General features: G+C 39.1%; 2 protein-coding genes across 3 annotated transcripts in view; one reads left to right on the plus strand and one right to left on the minus strand.

Moving 5' to 3' along the window:
- LOC146472156 (uncharacterized) overlaps positions 1-5749 on the minus strand; it is a 30913-nt gene extending 25164 nt beyond the window's left edge. The window contains exons 1-5 of the mRNA XM_085119872.1: positions 5659-5749; positions 3477-3565; positions 2617-2699; positions 1050-1177; positions 192-343 (exon numbers count right to left, since the gene is read on the minus strand). Coding sequence (XP_084975998.1) covers positions 192-343; positions 1050-1177; positions 2617-2699; positions 3477-3557 — 444 coding nt within the window. The 5' untranslated portion in view covers positions 3558-3565; positions 5659-5749. The remainder of the gene's footprint in view (positions 1-191; positions 344-1049; positions 1178-2616; positions 2700-3476; positions 3566-5658) is intronic.
- LOC146472158 (uncharacterized) lies at positions 5736-10907 on the plus strand. 2 transcript variants are annotated; one of them, XM_085119874.1, is made up of 2 exons: positions 5736-5874; positions 8539-10907. In XM_085119874.1, the coding sequence occupies exon 2, from the start codon at positions 8550-8552 to the stop codon at positions 9672-9674; it is 1125 nt and encodes a 374-aa protein (XP_084976000.1). In that variant the 5' UTR covers positions 5736-5874; positions 8539-8549; the 3' UTR covers positions 9675-10907. The 2 variants fall into 2 exon arrangements, with proteins under 2 accessions (XP_084976000.1, XP_084976001.1); XM_085119875.1 differs by having other exon boundaries at positions 5817-5881.
- The last annotated feature ends 9803 nt before the right edge of the window (positions 10908-20710 follow it).

The following is a 20710-nucleotide window of genomic DNA, read 5'->3' on the forward strand; positions in this document are numbered from 1 at the left end:
TATTTTATGCAGCTGTTTGATTCTGGTTCAATTAGAAACTAACTATGACACACAGATTCTTTATAGCTATGGTTTTGCATTTAAAGAAAGATGACAAAACAAGTGCAATCATATGATCAACAGCAGAAAAGTCTTGAAACTGTAGTTTCCAGAGTTGTGGGTAATAATTGTTCATTTTCATATAAATTTACCTCTCCTAAATGTGGTTTTGTGAGTCTCTTTTCACTTTGAAGTCCTCTTGCTGCTGCAGAGTAACAATTCTCTCTCAGCCATTTTAAGGCAATCGCTCCTTGGTGGTCATTTTCAAACTCCAAGTTCAAATGACGATTCTCCTCGTTATTTTCTGAAGACAAAATTTGGCAAAGTAGTAACATTCAAATCAATTCTTATTTAAACACTTGAATTTCTCAACTAGCTTAGAAAGAAAGGAAGAAAGGAAAAAAGAGAGAAAAGAAGGAAGGGAGGGAGGGAGGAAGGAAGGAAGGAAGGAAGGAAGGAAGGAAGGAAGGAAGGAAGGAAGGAAGGAAGGAAGGAAGGAAGGAAGGAAGGAAGGAAGGAAGGAAGGAAGGAAGGAAGGAAGGAAGGAAGAAAGGAAGGAAGGAAGGAAGGAAGGAAGGAAGGAAGGAAGGAAGGAAGGAAGAAATCTTACTATAGCAATCATTTCAGACATTTTTATTTTACTATATATAAAAAAAGACTGGAAGTCTGACTGGCGTTTGTAAACCATTTATTTTGCATACATAATCATAAATCATGACTGACTGTATTCAATGTTTGCACGAGTACCAGTCAGCCTGCCAGTTTATTCGTAAAGAAAACTCTGCTTGTCATCTCGGGGTCATCCCCATAAAATATTTCCTTTCCAATCACCTTTAACAACCAAGATGTTCAATGCAAGGAGATGATGAAATCAGAAACATTGTTTTTACTTTTAATTTGAAAAATTATATTTGGTCAGGTGATGGGAAACAATTTAAAATATATTTTGGGGATAATACTATATCAACTAAAAACATTGACAACTGAAGGTACCCAGACTGGAAACTTACTAGAAACTGAAAAATCTGATATTGTTATCTGATCTGGAAGAGATGAGATGTCAAAAATTCTCTGGCCACTATGCCCCTGCTTACACTTTTCACACTGGCAAGAAAACCGCAACCAAACATTGTGGAATCTGAAACAAAAACGAGTTGAAAACGGACATGAAAAAATTACGTCCTGGATGGAATAGAAGTCTATTACAGGATACCCAGCATGAAGCAGCTTAGAGCTTTACCACTCTCGCTGGACAGAATGCTGATCCATCACAGGATACCCAGCATGAAACAGCTCAAAGCATTACTACTCCCCCCAGTTGGGATTCTATTCCATCACAGGATATATAACCAGCATGAAACCGCTTGGATCTTTACAACTTCCCCCCAGCTGCAAACGATTTAGTCTATCACTGCAGGATACCTAGCAGAAAAAAAGCTCAGAGCTTTACTATTTTCCCTGGATGGAATGCTTATCCATCACAGGTATACTGATGAAGCAGCTCAAAGCATTACTACTCTGTCCAGTTAGGATGCTAATCCATCACATGATACTCAACATTGGATCTTGGATCTTACTACTTCGACCCTTAGCTGCAATGCTTAGTCCATCACGGGATACCCAGTATAAAATGGCTCCAATCATTACTACTCCCCCCTTGATGGAATGCTTAGTCCCTCACAGGATAACCAGCCTGAAGTGACAAGGAGTATTATAATGCCCCTAAATGAAATATTTGGCCATCACAGGACACCCAGTGATACCGCTCCTTAACGCATTAGATAGGGATACTAGTCAATCACTGTACACCCATCAAGAAGTGATTAGGAGCATTGGAAAGTGACTAAGAGTAAACTACTTCCCCCTTGATAGGTTGCTAGTCCATCACAGGATAACCAACAAGAAGTGGGATGCTAGTCTATCACAGGATGTCCATCATGATGTGTCTTGGAGTATTACTATACTACCCTGGTTGGAACGATAGTCCATCATGGGATAATCAACGTGAAGTGACTAGGAGTATTACTACTTCCCTGGTTGGGATGATAGTCCATCACATGATGTCCACCATGAAGTAACTGGGAGTATTACTATCCCCCTCCCCTCCCCCTGATTGGGATGCTAGTCCTTCACAGGAAGCCCAGTATGAAGCTACAAGGAGTATTACTACTCTGCCTTCTACCCACCCCTGCCCCTCCCACCCTCCCCACACCTCCAACATTTTTTGTCGGGCTTTTGCCTAAAGGGTCACACTGCCTATCAGTTATTTGACTATAGGTACATGTATAATCACACAATGTGGAGTAATGTTTCTTGTCTATATGAAAAAAAAAAAAACATGTTGTGCTCACTAGCTTTGACAAATGATCTTCCAATCAACAGTTCCATTAAGTCTGGTCAACATGCTAAGGAACACTCTCTTCTTGGTATCACTGATATTTCTCCAAGTTCTAGCCCCCACACCTCACCTCCCAACCTTTTCTATTCTGCTCTGTTCTGAATAACGCAACACTAACTAAAAGTTAGTTTGATTTTAAATTCTACATGTACATGTATGTAACTTTGCACCTTACATACTTAGATTTGTGGCCATCTTTCCATTCTATTTCTAAACAATCTCCAGATGCGAGAGCCTTGATTCCAGTGACACTATAGGTTGTCTGCAGGCAACAATTACAACAAATACAGTCAGTAGGTAACAACCTTGAACAGAAAATTAATATTATTAGCCAGGGGTTGGGTGGGGAAGGGGGGTGGCATTTGAAGAAAGCTTGCAGAGGGAGGTGATTCTTAAATAAGGCTGTCCTTTAGGGCCTCCACAGATGAAGCAACTTGTTAACTATCAATGACTATTTTAAATCAACAACTTAATTGAATCAACAACCATTTGTGTTTGGAAGTGCGTTTCCACACACGAAAAGTTTAACTCGATAAGGTAAACCTGAATGTTTTGAGGGAGCCTAGAAACTTGCTTGTAATGCGCATGTGTACGTCATGCAGAAAATGGTGGTTACTGCAAAAGTAGACTTTGGTAATCGATGACTTACTCACAGATGGGAGAAAGTGAGTTGACAATAACAAAACTGCTGCATTAATTTTGTTGTCAACAACTAAAGCAGTTTTCCTTTTGAAAAGGAAAACTAATTTGTTGTTGACGATTTGGACCAATTTCAATTTGAAGGCAAAAAGGCACCAATGATACTTTTGGATAAAACCCTACATTGTAATTTACTCCTCTGCAACAATAAATTATTTTTTCTTGATTTTGCCTTATGAAAGCTGACGTCAGGGCCAACCATACCCTGTCAAGTGGTAAGTCTAGGATGTTTAGACCAAACAAGGGAGTGTACATCCTGGTAGAGTTATGACGCTTGCTCAATATAACAGGCTTAAGGGATCAAATGGTTAAAACTAAACCATAATACAACGCAACTAACCTTTGTTTTTATATTTAGAAAATAACCAAGAGCCTTGGACACATGTGTTCTTCTCTGAAGTAATACAGAATATCTAAGCATGATTCCTCCTGTTTGGAGATAAGATAAAACGTATTTTTTTAGAAGATTACAACATTTTTTAATTTAATAATCGAAGGCGTGCGTGGAACAAGGCCCTAAGTGACTTTTGATGTAAGGACAAATTCTCGTTTTGTTTCACAAGTGAATACCAGGCAATTTGGAAGGAGAATCTAGCAATTTATCAGAAGACACTTAGGGCTTTTTTCCACACACCCCTTCAATTGCAAGACATGTTTCAATGTTACAAACATCATCGTTGGTTAATTACAGAATATTTGAAAAACCGTTAGGACTACATGTATATAACACTCCACTCCTCCACTCCTCTCTAACACTCCTTTTCTTCTTAAAAATTACGATTTGTTTTCTGCCGTCTCGACCTTTTAGATAAGACAGGCCCGTAGCAGGGGGAGGGGCAGGGGGGGCTTGAGCCCCCCAGAATTTTTGGAAGCTACAAAACATTTTGCCAAAAAATAAATAATTAAACCAAATTAAAGTGCAGCAATCAGTCTTAAACTCTGACGCTGCAAAATCACAGCCCTTTAAAAATGTGTTTACTACCTTTCAGTTTCCTTCGCTAACAGTTTGTTTTTTTATACAACAACAACAACAACAACAAAGGTACTCCTACCTTGTGAATCGGAAATAAGAACCAAAATGGATCAAAATCAACCAATCTTAAGCCCTAAAAGCTGTTAAAATAAACTACTTGTTTTCTAAGGCATCCGCTCGTTATAGCAATACAAATGTCCTTAGACCTACTTAGTGTATAACAATTTAGTGTTCGCGCGTTGTCGAAAGAGACACAAATATGTCCTCTCAAGAGCCAGAGAAAAAATTCTCCCACAGTCAGATTCTTACTGCCCGGTTTAAGCCAAATGTTAAACGAGAAAGAAAAATTTGTCGTCTTTTCTTAACGTCCTCCTTCAAACGTGAAATTAGGAAACTTCACATGGTAGTCCACGTAAAAGAAACAGCAAAAAAAATGTACCTAAAAGTGTGATGCAGGTGCAAAGTTATTGTTTTACTTACTAAATCTACTTTTTTGTTATGTTCTCGTTACATCTTAAACTCCCTAATCAGTCTGCTGGTTTTTTGGAGGTGACGGGGGGGGGGGGGGGGGGGAAGTTTTGTTTAACCATTTTGCTGAGCCCCCTCAGTTGTTTTAGCCTTGCTACAGGCCTGTAAGATAAAAATTAATAAGTGCATGCATTTAACTGTATCACCCATAAATTATTTATTGGTTTTTTGCAAAAGGGGCATATATCACCTTCTAGGCCAAAAAGTCAGAAAAACACTCTAAACTTGCCTAGTTTTAGTACGCACTGCAGATTTTACGCATTAAATGTGGATACATAGTTACTTAAACTGCAGTAAATTACACTTAACTAGTGCACAAAATTCACAGTGCAGGCTGAAACTGGGCAAATTTGGGGCATTTTTCTGACTTTTTTGCACTGCCCCATACTCTATGTAAGTACTATTATACATGTACCACTCTCATGCTACCCCTCAGGCACAAACCAGTGAGCATTCAGCCATTTATGCATCAGTCAATTCCAATTCTGTCCCCGGGGTCAGGCATTAGCCCAGCCATTAAGAACAAAGAAATCAACTTATTTTTGTTAGGTACCGCGGAGAATTTGAAACGACCGACTTGTCCAGGCCGTGGGGCATTTGCCGGTTTGTTTTCAAAATATCCTTATGACCGTGGGTCGGCCGGGGGAGCGTTGGGGGAGCGTACGGACAGTCTGCTGGAATTGAATGATGCAGCATATAAGCTTAAAGTTTACTGTACTACATATATGTATAAGCTAAACCTAAAATGACCCTAAACCTAAAAATCTATTGAAATGGTATTGATGACAATCCTTTAATGATAGGTGTCTCTTAGTTTTCAGTGCGGATGAATCAGCTAAAATATTTCGAGCTTACAGTAAGCTTAAGTTTAAGTCTTAATTTCTCTAGGCGGCGGAACAACCGGCCGAATCGAAGGGTGCTCAACAAACCATGGTATAGCTAGTCTCTCTTGGAGATTGAAACGTATAGTATTATTGTTGGGCAACAGCTTAATACAGAAAGTCCATTCACAGTTATCTACCTTGAAACAAAAAGATTCCAGAGGCTTTGGGGGTGCAGTCCCGCCGACAAACTTACACACGTTGTTTCCAGTACCTTGGAGCGGAAACGACCATGACGTTCCATAGCGGGGGACTATATGGTCCCTTAACATGAAGTATACGTCAATCCTTTGGTGTCGTTCGAGTATCGTTAGTCGAGTAGTGTGCAGTTCTAAAAGATTTCTTCAATAGTGAAGGTAAGAGGTAAGCTTATATGTTACAAGCGATTTGAATGTTGTGTAGAGACCCAGATTTTTTCAACTAAACCGATTCGCTCATATCAGGAATTGGTGAAGGAAATTCGACCATTCTTGATCCATGCTTTATATACGAACATCAGACTTAAGATCAGACTTACTGTAATATAACTTTCTGAAGTTGCAATCTTACATATTTCATATAGAAAAGGACAGTAAAGCTTACCTTATTTCCATCGCAACTTTTTTAACATGAGCAAATCAAGACCAGCGAAGTTTGGCTTCTACACCAAAGAGAAATGTACCAGACTTATGGATGTTTATATCAGTATATTTCAGGAAGTAAGGGTGCTTAAGTCCATGATCAGGAAAAAGGGGAAGAAATCCCACTCTGACTGCGTCATAAACATTATTTAGGTCACAATCAGAGTGGAATTTCTTTCACTTTCGCCTGATCATAAGTGATTCATGATGGTTTAATGTATTAATCCACTCAACTTGTTCCCTTGACAAATAGCGCTGCGCACAGATTCTAAAAATAGATTACGTCAGATCGAACCCCCCGCATGACTCAGACAAGCATTGCAAATCGGTCAAAGGAAGTATTCTTGGTTTTCACATGACGTCATAAAAAACTGAAATTCATAACTAAACACAATTTTGGGTCTTTATCTTCATCACATGTAAGAAAATCTAAATTTCCATCAGCTTGCTTGTTTTCAGCAGGATAGCATTCTTTGTTTTGAAAATAGGGCAGTTTGAATTTTAGATTTTTGCGCAGTGCGTGACAGAAGGATTGCTGCTATAAACATGTCACGTACATGAAAACATCGATTCGCCTCGTGTTTTTTTAGGTCTGATCAGCTAACATGTAATAGAAGTGTTAATGTCAATGTGTGAAAGTTCAGCAGAGAGAAGAAAGGCTTTGAAATAGCCGAGGTAAACTCCAGATGTTTTTGCTGGTTTCCAGCCGCCATGTTGGTGCCCATCAGACGGGGCACCAACATAGCGTTGCATACTAAACTCAGTAATTGCGGTGGTACATTTTCTCGAATAACTCGATTAGGAGATATCGCACAGCCCTGTGGCTTTCACATGTTGTTTATGTATCGCTCTTCTACAACATATCAATTTCTTGACTTATTTTTTCACTTGCGTGACGATGTGTGAGGTAAAAACCACCTATACGTGTATTCGCTATTCTTTACCGACAAAACGTTTGGAAAATCTGTTAAAATGTGATGTTTGTTCCCAAACTCGACATAAAATGGTAAGCACTGAGCATTGCTGTTGGGGTGAGTGCAAAAGGGATTCAAGGTATCAAGAAAAAATAATGGCCTGAATCTCTTAAAGAACTTGACGAATCCTATGGTGGTAATGGGGTTGACAGGCCCGCACGACTCTCATGTGCGTGGTTTAACCTAAATAAAAGTTTTGCCCTCACGGGTATGTCTTTAAGAGAACACCCTTTTCTCCATGAAATGAGCAGCTCTCCCTTTAAATTTTCTTTTAGCGCTGGATTATTTGCGCGATAGTCACTGAACAAAGCCATGTGCTTAAGTGTCGTATATTTTGTATTTTGACCTCAAAGGTCATTCTACGTATATGACCTCTTGTTGTTTCTGTTAAGCGACTGTCGTTCTTATGCCATTTGTGGCATTTTGTTCAGGCTTGGTATGGCTCATTTCAGTGTGTCTGGTGACAGTATAGCCTCTCATTTTCTTTTTGTATGGATAGGATTTGAACTGTGTATTTAAATAATCGTTATCTTGCAGCTTTTGTATTGCCGGGCCCGGTTATTTGCTTTTGTGGCAAGATGTTGTGTTTCTTATTATTTGTCTCTTGATCCTTTCTCTAGCATTGTAGCTTCTTTTAAAGTTATACAATGCGTTCAATTGAGGGCTAAAGGCCGCTTTAATTACGGCTGTGTTTTTTAGAAGAAAGTAATATATGTTTCATTGCTGTGTTTTTGTTATCACTCCGCTCTGTAACTGTGAGGTTTGTGTTGCGGGAGCTTAGTATTTTCCTCCTGTATTTTAATTATGCCATCGAATGGTTAGGCAATTCTTCTGCGTTGCTCTGGCCAGGGGCTGCTATGAGTCCTTCGGCCGTTAGTAAATTCTGTGGCATTTTAGACAATGGTCTCACACGTCCCAAAAGCACCTCGTGTTTTCTGTCTGTTTTAAGCCTCTACACTTAAACCACCTTCTCAGTTGTTCCACAGTATAATAATCTTCGGGATCCTTTGCAAATTTTGAGCTTGCAACGCCGTAGTCTTCAGTAAGAACCGTAAAAGAGCAAACAGAAGTACTCGCGAGCGGCGTATTTTCACATTACGCTCTCACAGAAATGGCAAGTGAAGCTGTTTGTTTGTCTGAGTCACGGTAGGGGTCTCAAATTCGTGACGTCATCTGTGCGCAGCGCTATTGAAACATCAGTCAGCAGAATACCCTGCAATCTCATATCCAGGGAAAACAAGTCAATATGCAGGGTACATGAGCGGGCTACAAAGACCTGTTTATACGTATATGTGCAATTTTTTATAGGTACAGAATTCATAAAGCTTATACTTAGCATGAAATTGAGTACATGAGCAAACATGTGTTAAATGTAGACTAGATATATATGATGAATGATTTTCATTGATATTTTACTTTTTTTTAGTGAATCACAAAATGCCTCAAAACTGCACTCAACCTTTCATTCAAGGAAGAGAAGCCTTTCAACATGAAGACACACACACACAGAAAAAGTTGTTTACATGCCAGCAATGTGGCAAGATTTTTAAACACAATGCACATCTTAGCCGACATGAAAAGAAGCATACAGGAGAAAAGCCATTTCAGTGCAAGCAATGTGGTAAATGTTTTAGTCAAATGGAAAATCTTCGCCGACATGAAAGAGCACACGCTGGGGAAAGACCATATGCTTGCCAGCTTTGTGGCAAATCGTTTGCCCAAGCACAGGGTTTAAAAAGACATAACAGAATTCACACGGGTGAAAGACCATACATGTGCCAGGATTGTGGCAAGTGTTTCAGACAACTGGAGTCCTTTCAGAAACATGCAAGAACACACTCAGGAGAAAAGCCTTACAAGTGTAAGGAGTGCAACAAGTGTTTCAGTCAAAATGCTAATCTTCAGCTTCATGAAAGAACACACAGTGGAGTGAAGCCACATAAATGTAAATTTTGTGGGAAGTGTTTCAGTTTTTCAGGAAACTGTCATCGCCATGAAAGATCCCACATGGGGTACAAGCCATATCATTGCAAACTGTGTAACAAGTGTTTTGGCGATGCGAGTCATCTTCGTCGCCATCAAAAAATACATAGTGTTACAAAGGAGAGGCCGTTTAAATGCAATCAGTGTGGCAAGGGTTTTACAGAATCATACAGTGTTAAGAGGCACGAGAAATTACACGCAGAAAAGAAGCTTCATGAATGTAGTCTGTGTGGGAAATGTTTCACTAGCACACGAAAACTGCGTAGACATGAAATAAACCACCAAAACAAAGAAGTGGGGCCATTTCAGTGTAAACAGTGCGGCAAGTGTTATAGTGAAGCAAGGAGTCTTACGAGGCATAAAAAGGTGCATACAGACGGGAAGACCAGCAGATGCAAACACAATGAGAGAGAAGGGAAAATGGGGTCAGGATCATCTTTGCAGGAGCACAAGTCAAATGAAGTTAACTCACATAGCTGCTGGATTTGCCAGAAAGAATTTAACAGCGAGGCTGTCCTGCTTGAACACTATGATGACCACATGAATTATGTCACTGATAATGTTTCAGAAGATACATGAACAGCATAACTGGCCATTATAACCAATTAGCAACACCCACCGGAAAGTAGTGACCATCTGGAAGTAGCAAATGCCGAAACTACCAATTTCAAACTGAATCATCACCAGACTGTCCACTAAGATGGCCAAAGAGAGTAGATATTCATCTGGGTATTGTGGATTTTTGTAACTTTCTAAGAAACTTGAATTTTTTGTAAATAAGTAATCTTTTGAGTACCTTTTAGTAGAAAATGTATACTACATGTATCACATTTGCTGAGGTTTTATTGAGGTAGAGCAGCCACATAGTTCTATTGTCAAAGAAAACAGGCGAGTCCCAAACTTTAATTAATAGTAAAAGGCCGCGCAATTCACAGTTTCATTGGCATCAGCGGTCATGGTTGTTATAGGTCTCTGATATCGCCAGGGTATATCACCGAATTTTATATCACATGCTTTTTTCCAGTCGAACACCCAACGCACAGTTTTAATTTTTTTAATTGAGAATGCTTTAAAAACTGTTAACCATTTGCATAATGATTGTATTATTGCATATATTTGCCATTTTGAAACTCATTTCATATTTACAATCACATAAAAAATACCATTGCATAGTTACAATTATGTAGGAATAGACTAAATTACAAATTAATTACAATCACTCCCACCAAACTATTTGAAAGATGTTAATGTTATTATTATTTCTTAAACACTACGACAAATGACAAAGACAACACACCACAGACACAGTGCAGATACTTTAATTACAGTTACAAACTAGCATTCATTACCAAAAAAAAGGAACTACAGTCTTGAATAGGCCGTCCACACATTACCTCCAAGGAATGACAAAAACAAGTAAATGGTTCCCATCTCTTTCTGAAGTCAAGAGGCTTCTTATTTCGTATAGCGATAAGCCTTTCATTTTCTTGTTTGGTTTATCTTGTGCAGGAACAAATTAAATTTTGGAAAGGATTTGCTCCTTCTACATTCCCATATACAAAGTTTTACCAGGAATTTTCAAGTAATTAAAAAGATCATTTTTATGAGGAATGACAACTACAACATCTTTTAAAGATAAACTCAAATTTATACCACGGAGATCACACCACCAAGTGCTTAATCTATTCCAAAAAGCCTGCGCCAGTTACCAACTCACAATTATCACATCCTTACTAGCTATTCTCCATACTGTACATATCATATTCTCTTATCAATATTTGCTGCACAGTTAATAAACATGCATTTTTATGACGTTGTCAATCATTTTTTTCATTCTTTGTATTGTTTTGTACTCACATTCACCGTTTGTCTGTGCATTTTTAGTGCTACTCCTACCTGGGGAGGGGGGGGGGGGGTACGCTAAAATTTGGGGGGGTGGGGTGTGCTGCTGGGACTCTGAAACCCTTACCCTAAACCAGACCAAGTTCAGCTGCCGTTTACAAACCTATACTAGAGTAAAGACCAAAACTCCCTTCTCTATCCCACTCACTTTTTTCCAGAAACTCGGTCACTATCGCAGTCAAGCCAAAACAAAATCTTCGTGTTCAACAACAACTAGACTGACACGATTTAGAAGTGTCAATTCCCGGCAAACCTTGTCTAGACTAAATTCGTCAAGGAATTGATCAGCTTCCTGGAAAATGATACCCTATTCTAGTCTAAGACTCTCTACCCTCTATACTTTCACCCCTATCCAGAACTAAACTGCTTGAAAACCACACCCTTCACAGCAGCACATACCCATATAAACTTACTCCAGTTTGGAATCCCTTCTCTTCGCCTGCTGCACCAACTTCCGCGCAAGTTTTGTTCCTACTCTAGGGGCACTGCGTACGATTTTGGATCCCTTCAGCTTATCACTGGGTTTTCACGTAAATGTTTGACGAAACGTTTACGTTTTGGTTCCGATCTAGGCCGGTCGATCGCCGGATACAAAATTTGTACCGATCCAAGGTGCACCGGAACACGTTCCATCCGTGATAATATCAATCTTTTTTTTGTGCTTTTTTTCAACGTACATGGTTGATTCTTACAATGCTGTGGTGGTGATATATAGAATTAAATTAATTATTAGTTAAAATAATGTGCAAGCAAGGAAGCTTAAAACGCCGCAGTTCGAATCCATGAGTTGCAGTCAGTCATTTATTGTGAAAATTGTGAGTGAGGCGGATGGAATACCTGGAAAAAAGTAGAGCTTGGCAAGTGTACCCCTCCGCAAAAGTACCTCAGCATTAGGAGGTGCCGTCCTTAAAAGTAGGCAGAGCCCATTTGTTGTCACTATTTCTAAGTCCATAGTCCGTGCTGAAGGGCTTAAATAGGCCTTTCAGGTATTCCGGAGACTGATCATTTCAAGTTTTAAACATGATTTTCAATTTTTGCCTCTTCCTTCTGGTACAGAGATTATCCCATCCCGGCTTACCGCGTAGGGCGGTAGCGCTAGAATAGTAATCTGACTTTGTTATGACCTGAATGGTGCGATTTTGTAGTTTTTGTAATTTGTCAGCTAATTCGTTCCTGAGACCGTCCCACACAGGACAGTAATAATCAAAATATGGTTCAATAAGGGCTCTATATAGTAATATTGCTGTATCGTCGCAAATGAACGGCCTCAGTTTTTTAAGTGCACCTTTTGATCGATGTAAAGTCCTAAGGATTTGGTGTGGGGCACTCTATCAATTTCGTGACCTTCAATTTGTACAGTAAGTGAAAGGCCACTTGTAGTACTAGCCACTCTCTGCCGTGAGCCTATTAACATTAATTCCGTTTTGGCAATATTCAGGCTGAGCTTATTTACATTGAGCCATTCATGAAGGTTAGCTAGTACTGCTTAGCTAATACCGCTTAATACAGGTTGACTGCTTAATACAGGACCTCTAATATCAAAGAAAAAATTCTCCTATCTTGTCCCGTTACTTTTCTTATAAAAAGTACTGTGGAGATTTTACAGGGCCGTACATAGCGCGGGGGCAGAGGGGGCAGCTGCCCCCTCCAGGAAAACTCAATTTGTTTCTAACATCACACTGATCACAAGAAAATCGACTAATTGACTGAAAAAATATTCCTTCAATGTGAATTCCAAATGACTATTTTGGAAAATCTTTTGAAGCAAAAGCCAGTACCAATAACCAGTTTTCTTATGAAAATAATGATTTTGTCAGTTTGGGCTGCCTATGGTTTAGAATTCGGTGTGTAAATAAAGACTGACAAGCCTACGTCACTTTCTGGCGCGTGTTTTAGCCTTTTTAAATCTAGCTTATACAAGTAGCTTTTTTTAAGGGATAAATTGGTTTTAAAAGCCTGCGCTGCTCGCAAGTATTTGTAGCGGGTTTGGATTTAACCATCATATGTTCATCATCCGACAGGTCATTTTCACCTAATGACTTTTCAGTTTCCTCTTTTGAATTCTCTTCGTTTTGAATATGACCTCTTATTCCGTGTGTTCAACGACGTTTTTTTTATACCACATAGGGCATTTCAGCTGGGTTTGGCTTGGCTCTTTTAAGTGCTTGATAGTTTTAACTGCCTTTCTTGTTGAGATTTGTGTAATGTTAGGACAGGAATTAATCATTGCTTGTATCGTGCAATGAGCTTCATTCTGTAATTGCTGCAATGCCGGGCCCGCATATTAGTGTTTGTCACAAGAAGTTGTGTTTCTTGGCACGGCTATTCGGTTTTTTAGTTCTCTAATAATCGTTGTAGCGTGTTATAGAGCTATGCAACGTGTCACAGTAATACTGAAAAGGCTTGAATTGTATTTAAATAACGACTGTGTTTTTGCAAATGCTTCGCTCCACTGATATAGTGCGTTTGAACTGTGGAGGCTCAGTCAGTTTTCTCCCTTTGTTTGCAGCAGTGCATAGACTGTGTTTTAAAATGAGAGACAATATTTGCTTCAAGCTAAACAAGATGTTAACTCCATAAAAAGACCGTAAACATCTTAGAAGCAACTTTTTGTGTATTAAGCGGTCACCCTCGGCCGGGGAATGGCTAAGTGACCGCTTAAAACAGGTTGTACAAAATACAGGTCAGAACACGGTGAAGTAGTAAACAGCTTGTGCATAAAAGCTAACGTAGCTGCTACTAAAAATAGTTCGCGGGAAAAAATACAGGGAAATGTATGGAAAGATCAAAACACGACTGGACGCTTTCCGTCACGGTTACATCCGTCCAATTTTTTTCTTAAAATCCTTTTTCTAGTGCCAAAAGTTTCCAATTCATGAATTATTCAGAAGCGATGTTTTATGGAAATTAATTGACATCGGATTTCCATACAAACATTGTTATTTCAAGCCCGTTTGCTTACCCGTCAAAATGGCGTCGAAAACCGTGACAAGGCCTATTCTAGAAAGTAACTAAAGGTGGATTTCCAGAAACCATTACCGGCTGATAATTTCAGGAGAAATAGAACGAAAGTTAAACCGAATAAGTGCATTTTGACTAATATTTAGGCAATAAATGCAAGGAAACGGTGGTTTGTTTCAGTTATATTTCGATATAATTCTATATCATCGTCAGACTAGGTGGATTTCCACTGTCGCGTAAATTTCACGTGCGTACAGAAATGAATTTAGCTGGTTTTTACGTACGTAAATAGAATAAGAAGCGATGTATGAGCAAAAAGTTGAGTGCTGTTCAACTTCTTAAAGGTGGATTTCCACTGTCGCGTAAATTTTACGTGCGTACAGACGTGCATTGAGCTGGCTTTACGTACGTAAATAAAATAAGAAGCGATTATGTATGAGTCGCGTGCGTAAACGTAAAAAGTTGAATGCTGTTCAACTTTTTACGTTTATGCACGCCGCTCATACATCGCGTCTTATTCTATTTACGTACGTAAAGCCAGCTTAATTCACGTCTGTACACAGGTAAAATTTACGCGACAGTGGAACTCCACCTTAAGGCATTCGCGGAAAGTCTAATTGTGTTGATTAGCTAGGTAACCTTACGGTATTTAACTGAAAGGAAGTTTTCTCACAAAGAAGTGCGAAAATAACAACATAAGTTAAGCGATGGTTCTTGAAACGAACAACTTCACAGCTAGAATAATCAATGACATCGCTAATTCGAAAATATTTCGTTCTCGATCTAAAGCAAACACGACAGTGAAATTGAAAGAAACAACATAAAATAAAACATGATTGTTCAAGACTTACTGAGACCTTTAAGTTGTTTTCCTGTCAGGTCCATTCGCTCCCCAGCAAAGTCACAACTGATACCGTTCTGTCGATCGCCTGAATCGCTGATCCACTGACCGCGCGCTTATTTCTCTTCGCAAAGAAGGCCTGAAAGTCAATGTAATCATCCTGTTAATGTGATCATCATGTTACATGTTGTCGCCGAAACGTCATGTTTTAATCTCTCTACTTTTTATTCTGAAATAATACAACAGTCCTGACAAAAGAAACCTCTGACACCGCAGGTCTCTTATGCCAGCGGAGATGGTCTTGTGCTCAGTCCGACAAAGAGGGAGGGATAAGCCGGCCCCTAGACCGTATTAGGCAGACCCCTTTCGGCTAGCGCTCACATCTGACTGTCTTAATGAGTTGCATCTACATATAACATGAACAGCTGTCTTCCAAGTGGTACGTCTTGAGGTACATGCTAAAACTCACAAAATGAATAGAGAAATACCTCGTTGTTTATTTCAACAAAATGATCAGGCAATGATCAAAAGTATGAGAAGCTAGGGGGAAAAACACACTTGTGATTAGTTCACGGTCAAGCGCATGCGCGAGCAGACCGTCTCAAAAATGAATTGTACGGGTCGACACTAAATCCGATGCGACCTTGTGGTGGAACAATCTGTTGAAATCGCGCCCGAATTTGGATCATCCGCTGTTCGTTCTTCACTTTATATAATCTTTATTTCCTTTTGTAAATATAAGTTCGATTTTTGTAAGGTTAAAAGGTTGGCTAGAATTTTCGATGGCTCGAGAACAGCTAAAATTTCCGATATGTCCGGCTGTGGCTGTTTCAAATATCTATGATTTTCGGAAACTTTCCCCTTACTTCGCCTACGATTTTCGAGACACTGGAACTTTCTGTAATTATGAACAGTTTAGAGCTAGCATTTCCTAACTTTTAAGGGCAAGATTAGCTCTCTAAAATTTTCTGCGTCTTTCGTCTAGAGATTTTAGGCAAAGCCGGTGCCAGCGACAAGGCATCTGTTTCCTTGTAAAAACGTAGCAAGCAAGTGTTGGGTCTTAATACTTTCACTTTAACTTTAAAAACCTAGCGTCTAGCATCCTGTCTTCCGCTTCCTCACAAGGGATTGTTAATTAGGGTACCTCACGGCAGGTTATGGTGAGGGAAGCGAACACTACGCCATTTTTAACCCGTCTACCACACTCACAAAGCACGAACTTTAAATTTTTAGGTGATTTTACAGCGCTTTGTTTTTTGCAATGGACAGGACGTAATAAAAGTGTTCTCACACCATGGGTTATTAAAAATCCTTCAAAACGTTATAAACTTTTGAACCAATGCATTTATTATAAAATGTATATGGCCTTTTTCGGAAAGAAATATATTGTTATTTTTTTTCCAGGTTTCTACTGCTTCCCAAAATAGGTGACGTCACCCTATTTTTAAGTTGTGCCCTATCATGTGACCCAGGTCACCCCCAAACAGATCCAACCAACTACCTTTAAAAAGATGAAGTACTTCTTCTAGACTGACGAATAGACCATTTTACAGCTGTGGCTGTATTACCTGGCTAATGGTTGGAAGCGAGGCAGCTGGTGACCTTGTTTTAATAAAAACCTCTTTGCTAGTAAATGTCACAACAAAAATGATATCTGTATCAGTACAAGGTCACCGGCAGCCTTGCAGCCATTCACAGGCCGGGTCATTGGGTAAAAAAGCTGTAAAATGCTGTAATTTGTTTTATAGATTTTGCTTTTTTTTCCGACTTCAAAAATGTCCCCAATTAGTGCTATGTGCTAAATACATTGACCCTTAAGAAAGTGAATTATTTTAATTATTTATTTTATACGTGACCCCCGAGCTCCCCAGGTTGTTCAGCTTAGGTAGCCGATGAACAACTTTTCCAGCTGCCGCTACTAGTATTTCGTTCCTTGGAATTCGAGGTTGACAGTGCAACGAACTCAACCGGGGCCACCCAATCACAGGTCACGTTTACAACAAAGGAGTCTTTGGTTTTGGTAGTTTGTAAACCAATCAAAAACGAGAACATTTATTTAAATTTCAAAGTGTCGGTTTTATCGGTGGCCCTGGTTGAGTTTGCTGCACTGTAATAAGCTTAGATTCCGAGTATAATGTTACAGTGCAATCATAAACAGTTGTTAATTACAAAGAGTTTTATTTTCTCAGCAAAATATACTCCCCAGTTATACACACTGTTTGCCACTTTAAAGTATTTGTGTCAAATGAGTATAACAGTAAACAACAATTTGAAAAACGACTATTACAAGTCATTTCAGTCAGATTAAGAAACAAAAAAGATGTTCCAAGTCTACAAGTCAAATGGTATATGGTGAGGAATTTTTTCCTCCCTTTTAAAAGCGTCTCTTAAACAATGAAGGACCATATCTGTGCCACAAACTCCGGACGTTGAACTTTATTTTAACGCAAAACCTAACTGATGTTTAAGAAGATAAACCTGATAAACATGAAAAATGCTCTAGTCATAGAATACTCTTGTCATAAAAATGATCTTTTCAGGGTTGCAAATTCGTTCCCATTTTTACTCTCCGAAATTCTTTTTTTTTTCTTTGTTTTTTTTTTACATTAAATTTAACACCAGTGTGATAAAGATCTCCATACTGCTATTTCGATGGACGTTGTTATATGAAACCTTCCATCTTAAATGACAAGAATGCAAGGTGAGATTCTGATTCAAAAGCACCTTTCCTTCTAAAAACTTATGCTAAATTTCAAAAGCTTAGAAATGAATATCCTATAAGAATGTTGCAGATGTTGGTTTTCTTGTTAAATGCTTATTTTTTTTGCAATCACCATTTTATCTACTTGGTTGAAGCAGCCAAACAAAAATTAAAATACGCGGTTGGATGTGCATGATACAGTACTCTATTTACAAGTTAGAAAACTTATTTCAGAGAAATTACTGAAAATCAAATGATGATTAACACTGCGAAGCAGATGATTCCTATCCATCACTAAGTCATTCCTAACAGGTTTGACCAACAGGTGGATAATTCATAGGCGCGGTCAAACTTCTGACAGCCGCGAAATAGTAGAATGTTTTGCAGCCACCCATAATTATTACCTTGCAGTCTTTCCATGACTGCTTGAAGCTTATAACCACAAAGTGCTTAAATCTCAAAAACTGCTTTTGGCTAGGGTAATTCTATGCACATTCCTGATTCGTTTTAGAACCTTTTTTCGTTCACGTTTCGTTCCTTCCTGGAAAATCCACTTTACTTCACCTATTAAGCACTGGTAATCATTTGACTCATGACCGACCAAACGAGGGCAGGTAGGGTAAAAGTGAATGTACCAAAAAAAAAAGAAGTATATCTTTGCAACCTGAGCAGATTTTGATTTATCTCAAGACATATTTTGAGATTAGGTGCCCTTACTCCCTACTTAAATAATATCATTGAAACATGCATTTTGAAATGTAATCACAAAATGGCTAGCTTTTGATAGTAACACCAACATAAACAAAAGAATTGGATCGCGCGAGTATTCCATTCAATCAGCAATTTCTTCACACGACCTTTGAAGCGACATCCTGTGCTTAAGTAACATAAAATTAAAGGGGCTGTGTCACGGTAGTTTGGGAGCTTCGAATAAATTTTTAATTGACCACAAACTAATAATGGCGAAAATGGTAATGTTGAATTCCTTGACCAGTACAATCATTGTACATGACAAGAATGAATCTGAGGAATACAAATAATTATCCAGGCGAATTTTACGTATCTTGAACAAAGTCGGACCGCCATTTCATTGAGTGTTACCTACAAGCAATCAGTTTTTGGCCATATAACTCTTTCCTGCTCTTGGCTTTGTTGTATTTCTTTGATGTTACTCTATAGTTTAAATTGGTTATTGTGATGTTTTATTCCATTATATTGACACCTTGCGATTATTACCCGCACATTGCGTGACATAGCCCCTTCAACGATTTAGTAGGCCCCTAGCCTGCAGTGCAGGCGTTTTTCATGGGCGAGCGCTGAATAATAAATTTAGTTCGCCAGTCGTCCTCTCCCTTAGGGTCACTTTTGACTCGCTCCAGCCCTCTCGCGCTTCCTCGCCCAAGATGACAGCAACGAAGGATTATTCAGCGCTCCCGCTCCAAAAATACGCCTGCATTGCAGGCTAGTAGGCCCCTTCAGATCAGAGTACGAGTACAAGATTCAATGCAACTTTTAAATTTCAAATCAGTCACATCCCCAGAACTCTCGCTCCTTCACGGAGGGGAGAGGAACGGGCAGTTAAATTTCTTTTCTCCCTATTTTTTTCCCTATTTTTCTCCCTCCTCCCTAATTTTTTCCGCCGTTTCTCCCTCCTCCCTGATTTTTCACCTTTCTCCCTGATAAGTCTTTTAAGAGGCTTATTTTATTTGCTACTTAACCGCAGTGCCTCGTTTCCACACGTCTTAAAAAGAAGGAAAACATACGAAACACGTTTGTTATGTCGTTATATCTTGTTCTTCCCATACTACCTTTCGGTTTTGTCACGTAAGCTTGAAGCTTTCATGTTTACAACATATTACTATCGTGTAAAGATGGTAAAATAATGATTACAGGCCAAACACGGCTCCTATTGGTCGAGATAGGAAGAATATGATCTTCAAAGCTAATTTGCTCTCACGAGTACGTCTTTCTAAGATCTCCGTTTTCTGTACGAAAGTAAGTCTTTGTAGATCTCTCTTAGAAGATTTTGTCTTTCTATCAAGTGCCATTTACTCATCTGAATGGTTTTTAGATTAGGCACAGAAGGGCGATATTCTGTAACAAAGGGCAAAATGTTTTTGCGCCTTTTTTGTTTGTTTTGTAGGGCCGGCATTCTTTCGGTGGAAATGACTTCTGAGAGAGTTTTATCTGTAAGGTTATCGGGGTAACCTCTGTAGCGTAGTCTCTGATTAAAAAGAGTAATATTTTCTTCAAATGTTCTTTTTGAAGTGTTTTTTTAGAAGTCTTAAGGCTTCGCTTTTCACAAAGACTGTACTGGAAAGTTTCTGTCGGTTTGAAGTGCGTGCGCACGTCAAAAATTGATTCCTTTTTTTTTAATCTTTCGCCCTTGTGTACACATGTGTAAAGGAAAGTGATTTGGATGTTTGAAATTTTTTCCATATGTTCATTTAGTTTCGGTTCAGATGGACCGCATAGAGTGCCTTACTCGTAGTTTGTTTTGCATCAGTGCTTTTCCGCGATTCAAGTCGTTGAATTCTGCGAAGTTTGATTGCGGTAATGTCTTTTGGAAGCACTGATGTGGATGCAGTGAGTGGTCCTTCTTCATTCATAATGTTATTTTCCTCCATAGTAACTATCAAGCAAGACTGCAGTTTCGATTCTGTCAGTGAATCTCATCAGTTGCTACTGTGTTAAGGTTTTGAGGAATGATTGTGAAGGATGGCCTCTTTCCGTAGAAAGTGAGGTGTGCAGCCGTTTAAGGAGACTTTTGTGATTCAATTTTAAATCAATCTTCAGTAACACCGTAAACGGCTTTCACATAAAAATAACATACACTCACCGTGATACTCAAAAACTCCGAAAACTTCAGATTCGCCAAAACCGACACCAAACAAAAGAAGTCACAAAAGCCCGGAAATCAGACAGATCCGAGTGCTGTCGTTACCGCTCGGCCAAGACTGGGTACGGTGAACAAATGATGATCTTACAAGACTCACAAGGGAAGGGCAAGAAATTGTTGAGACTACATGCGAGAAGTCTTACATACATTTTAACTTGCAGTTGAGTAAATGAGTCAGTAAGGTCCTTGAATTAAGAGCTACTAAGGCCTTAAACATTCATGCCACATTTATTTAAAGAAGATTCTCCGTCCTCCCCTTTTATGCTGGTTCTCCCGTCTCCCTATTTTTTTGCTTCCTTTCTCCCTCCTCC

Source organism: Pavona decussata, unplaced genomic scaffold, assembly GCF_977016875.1.
Source record: "Pavona decussata unplaced genomic scaffold, jaPavDecu1.1 SCAFFOLD_101, whole genome shotgun sequence".
In the NCBI taxonomy this organism is placed as follows: domain Eukaryota; kingdom Metazoa; phylum Cnidaria; class Anthozoa; order Scleractinia; family Agariciidae; genus Pavona; species Pavona decussata.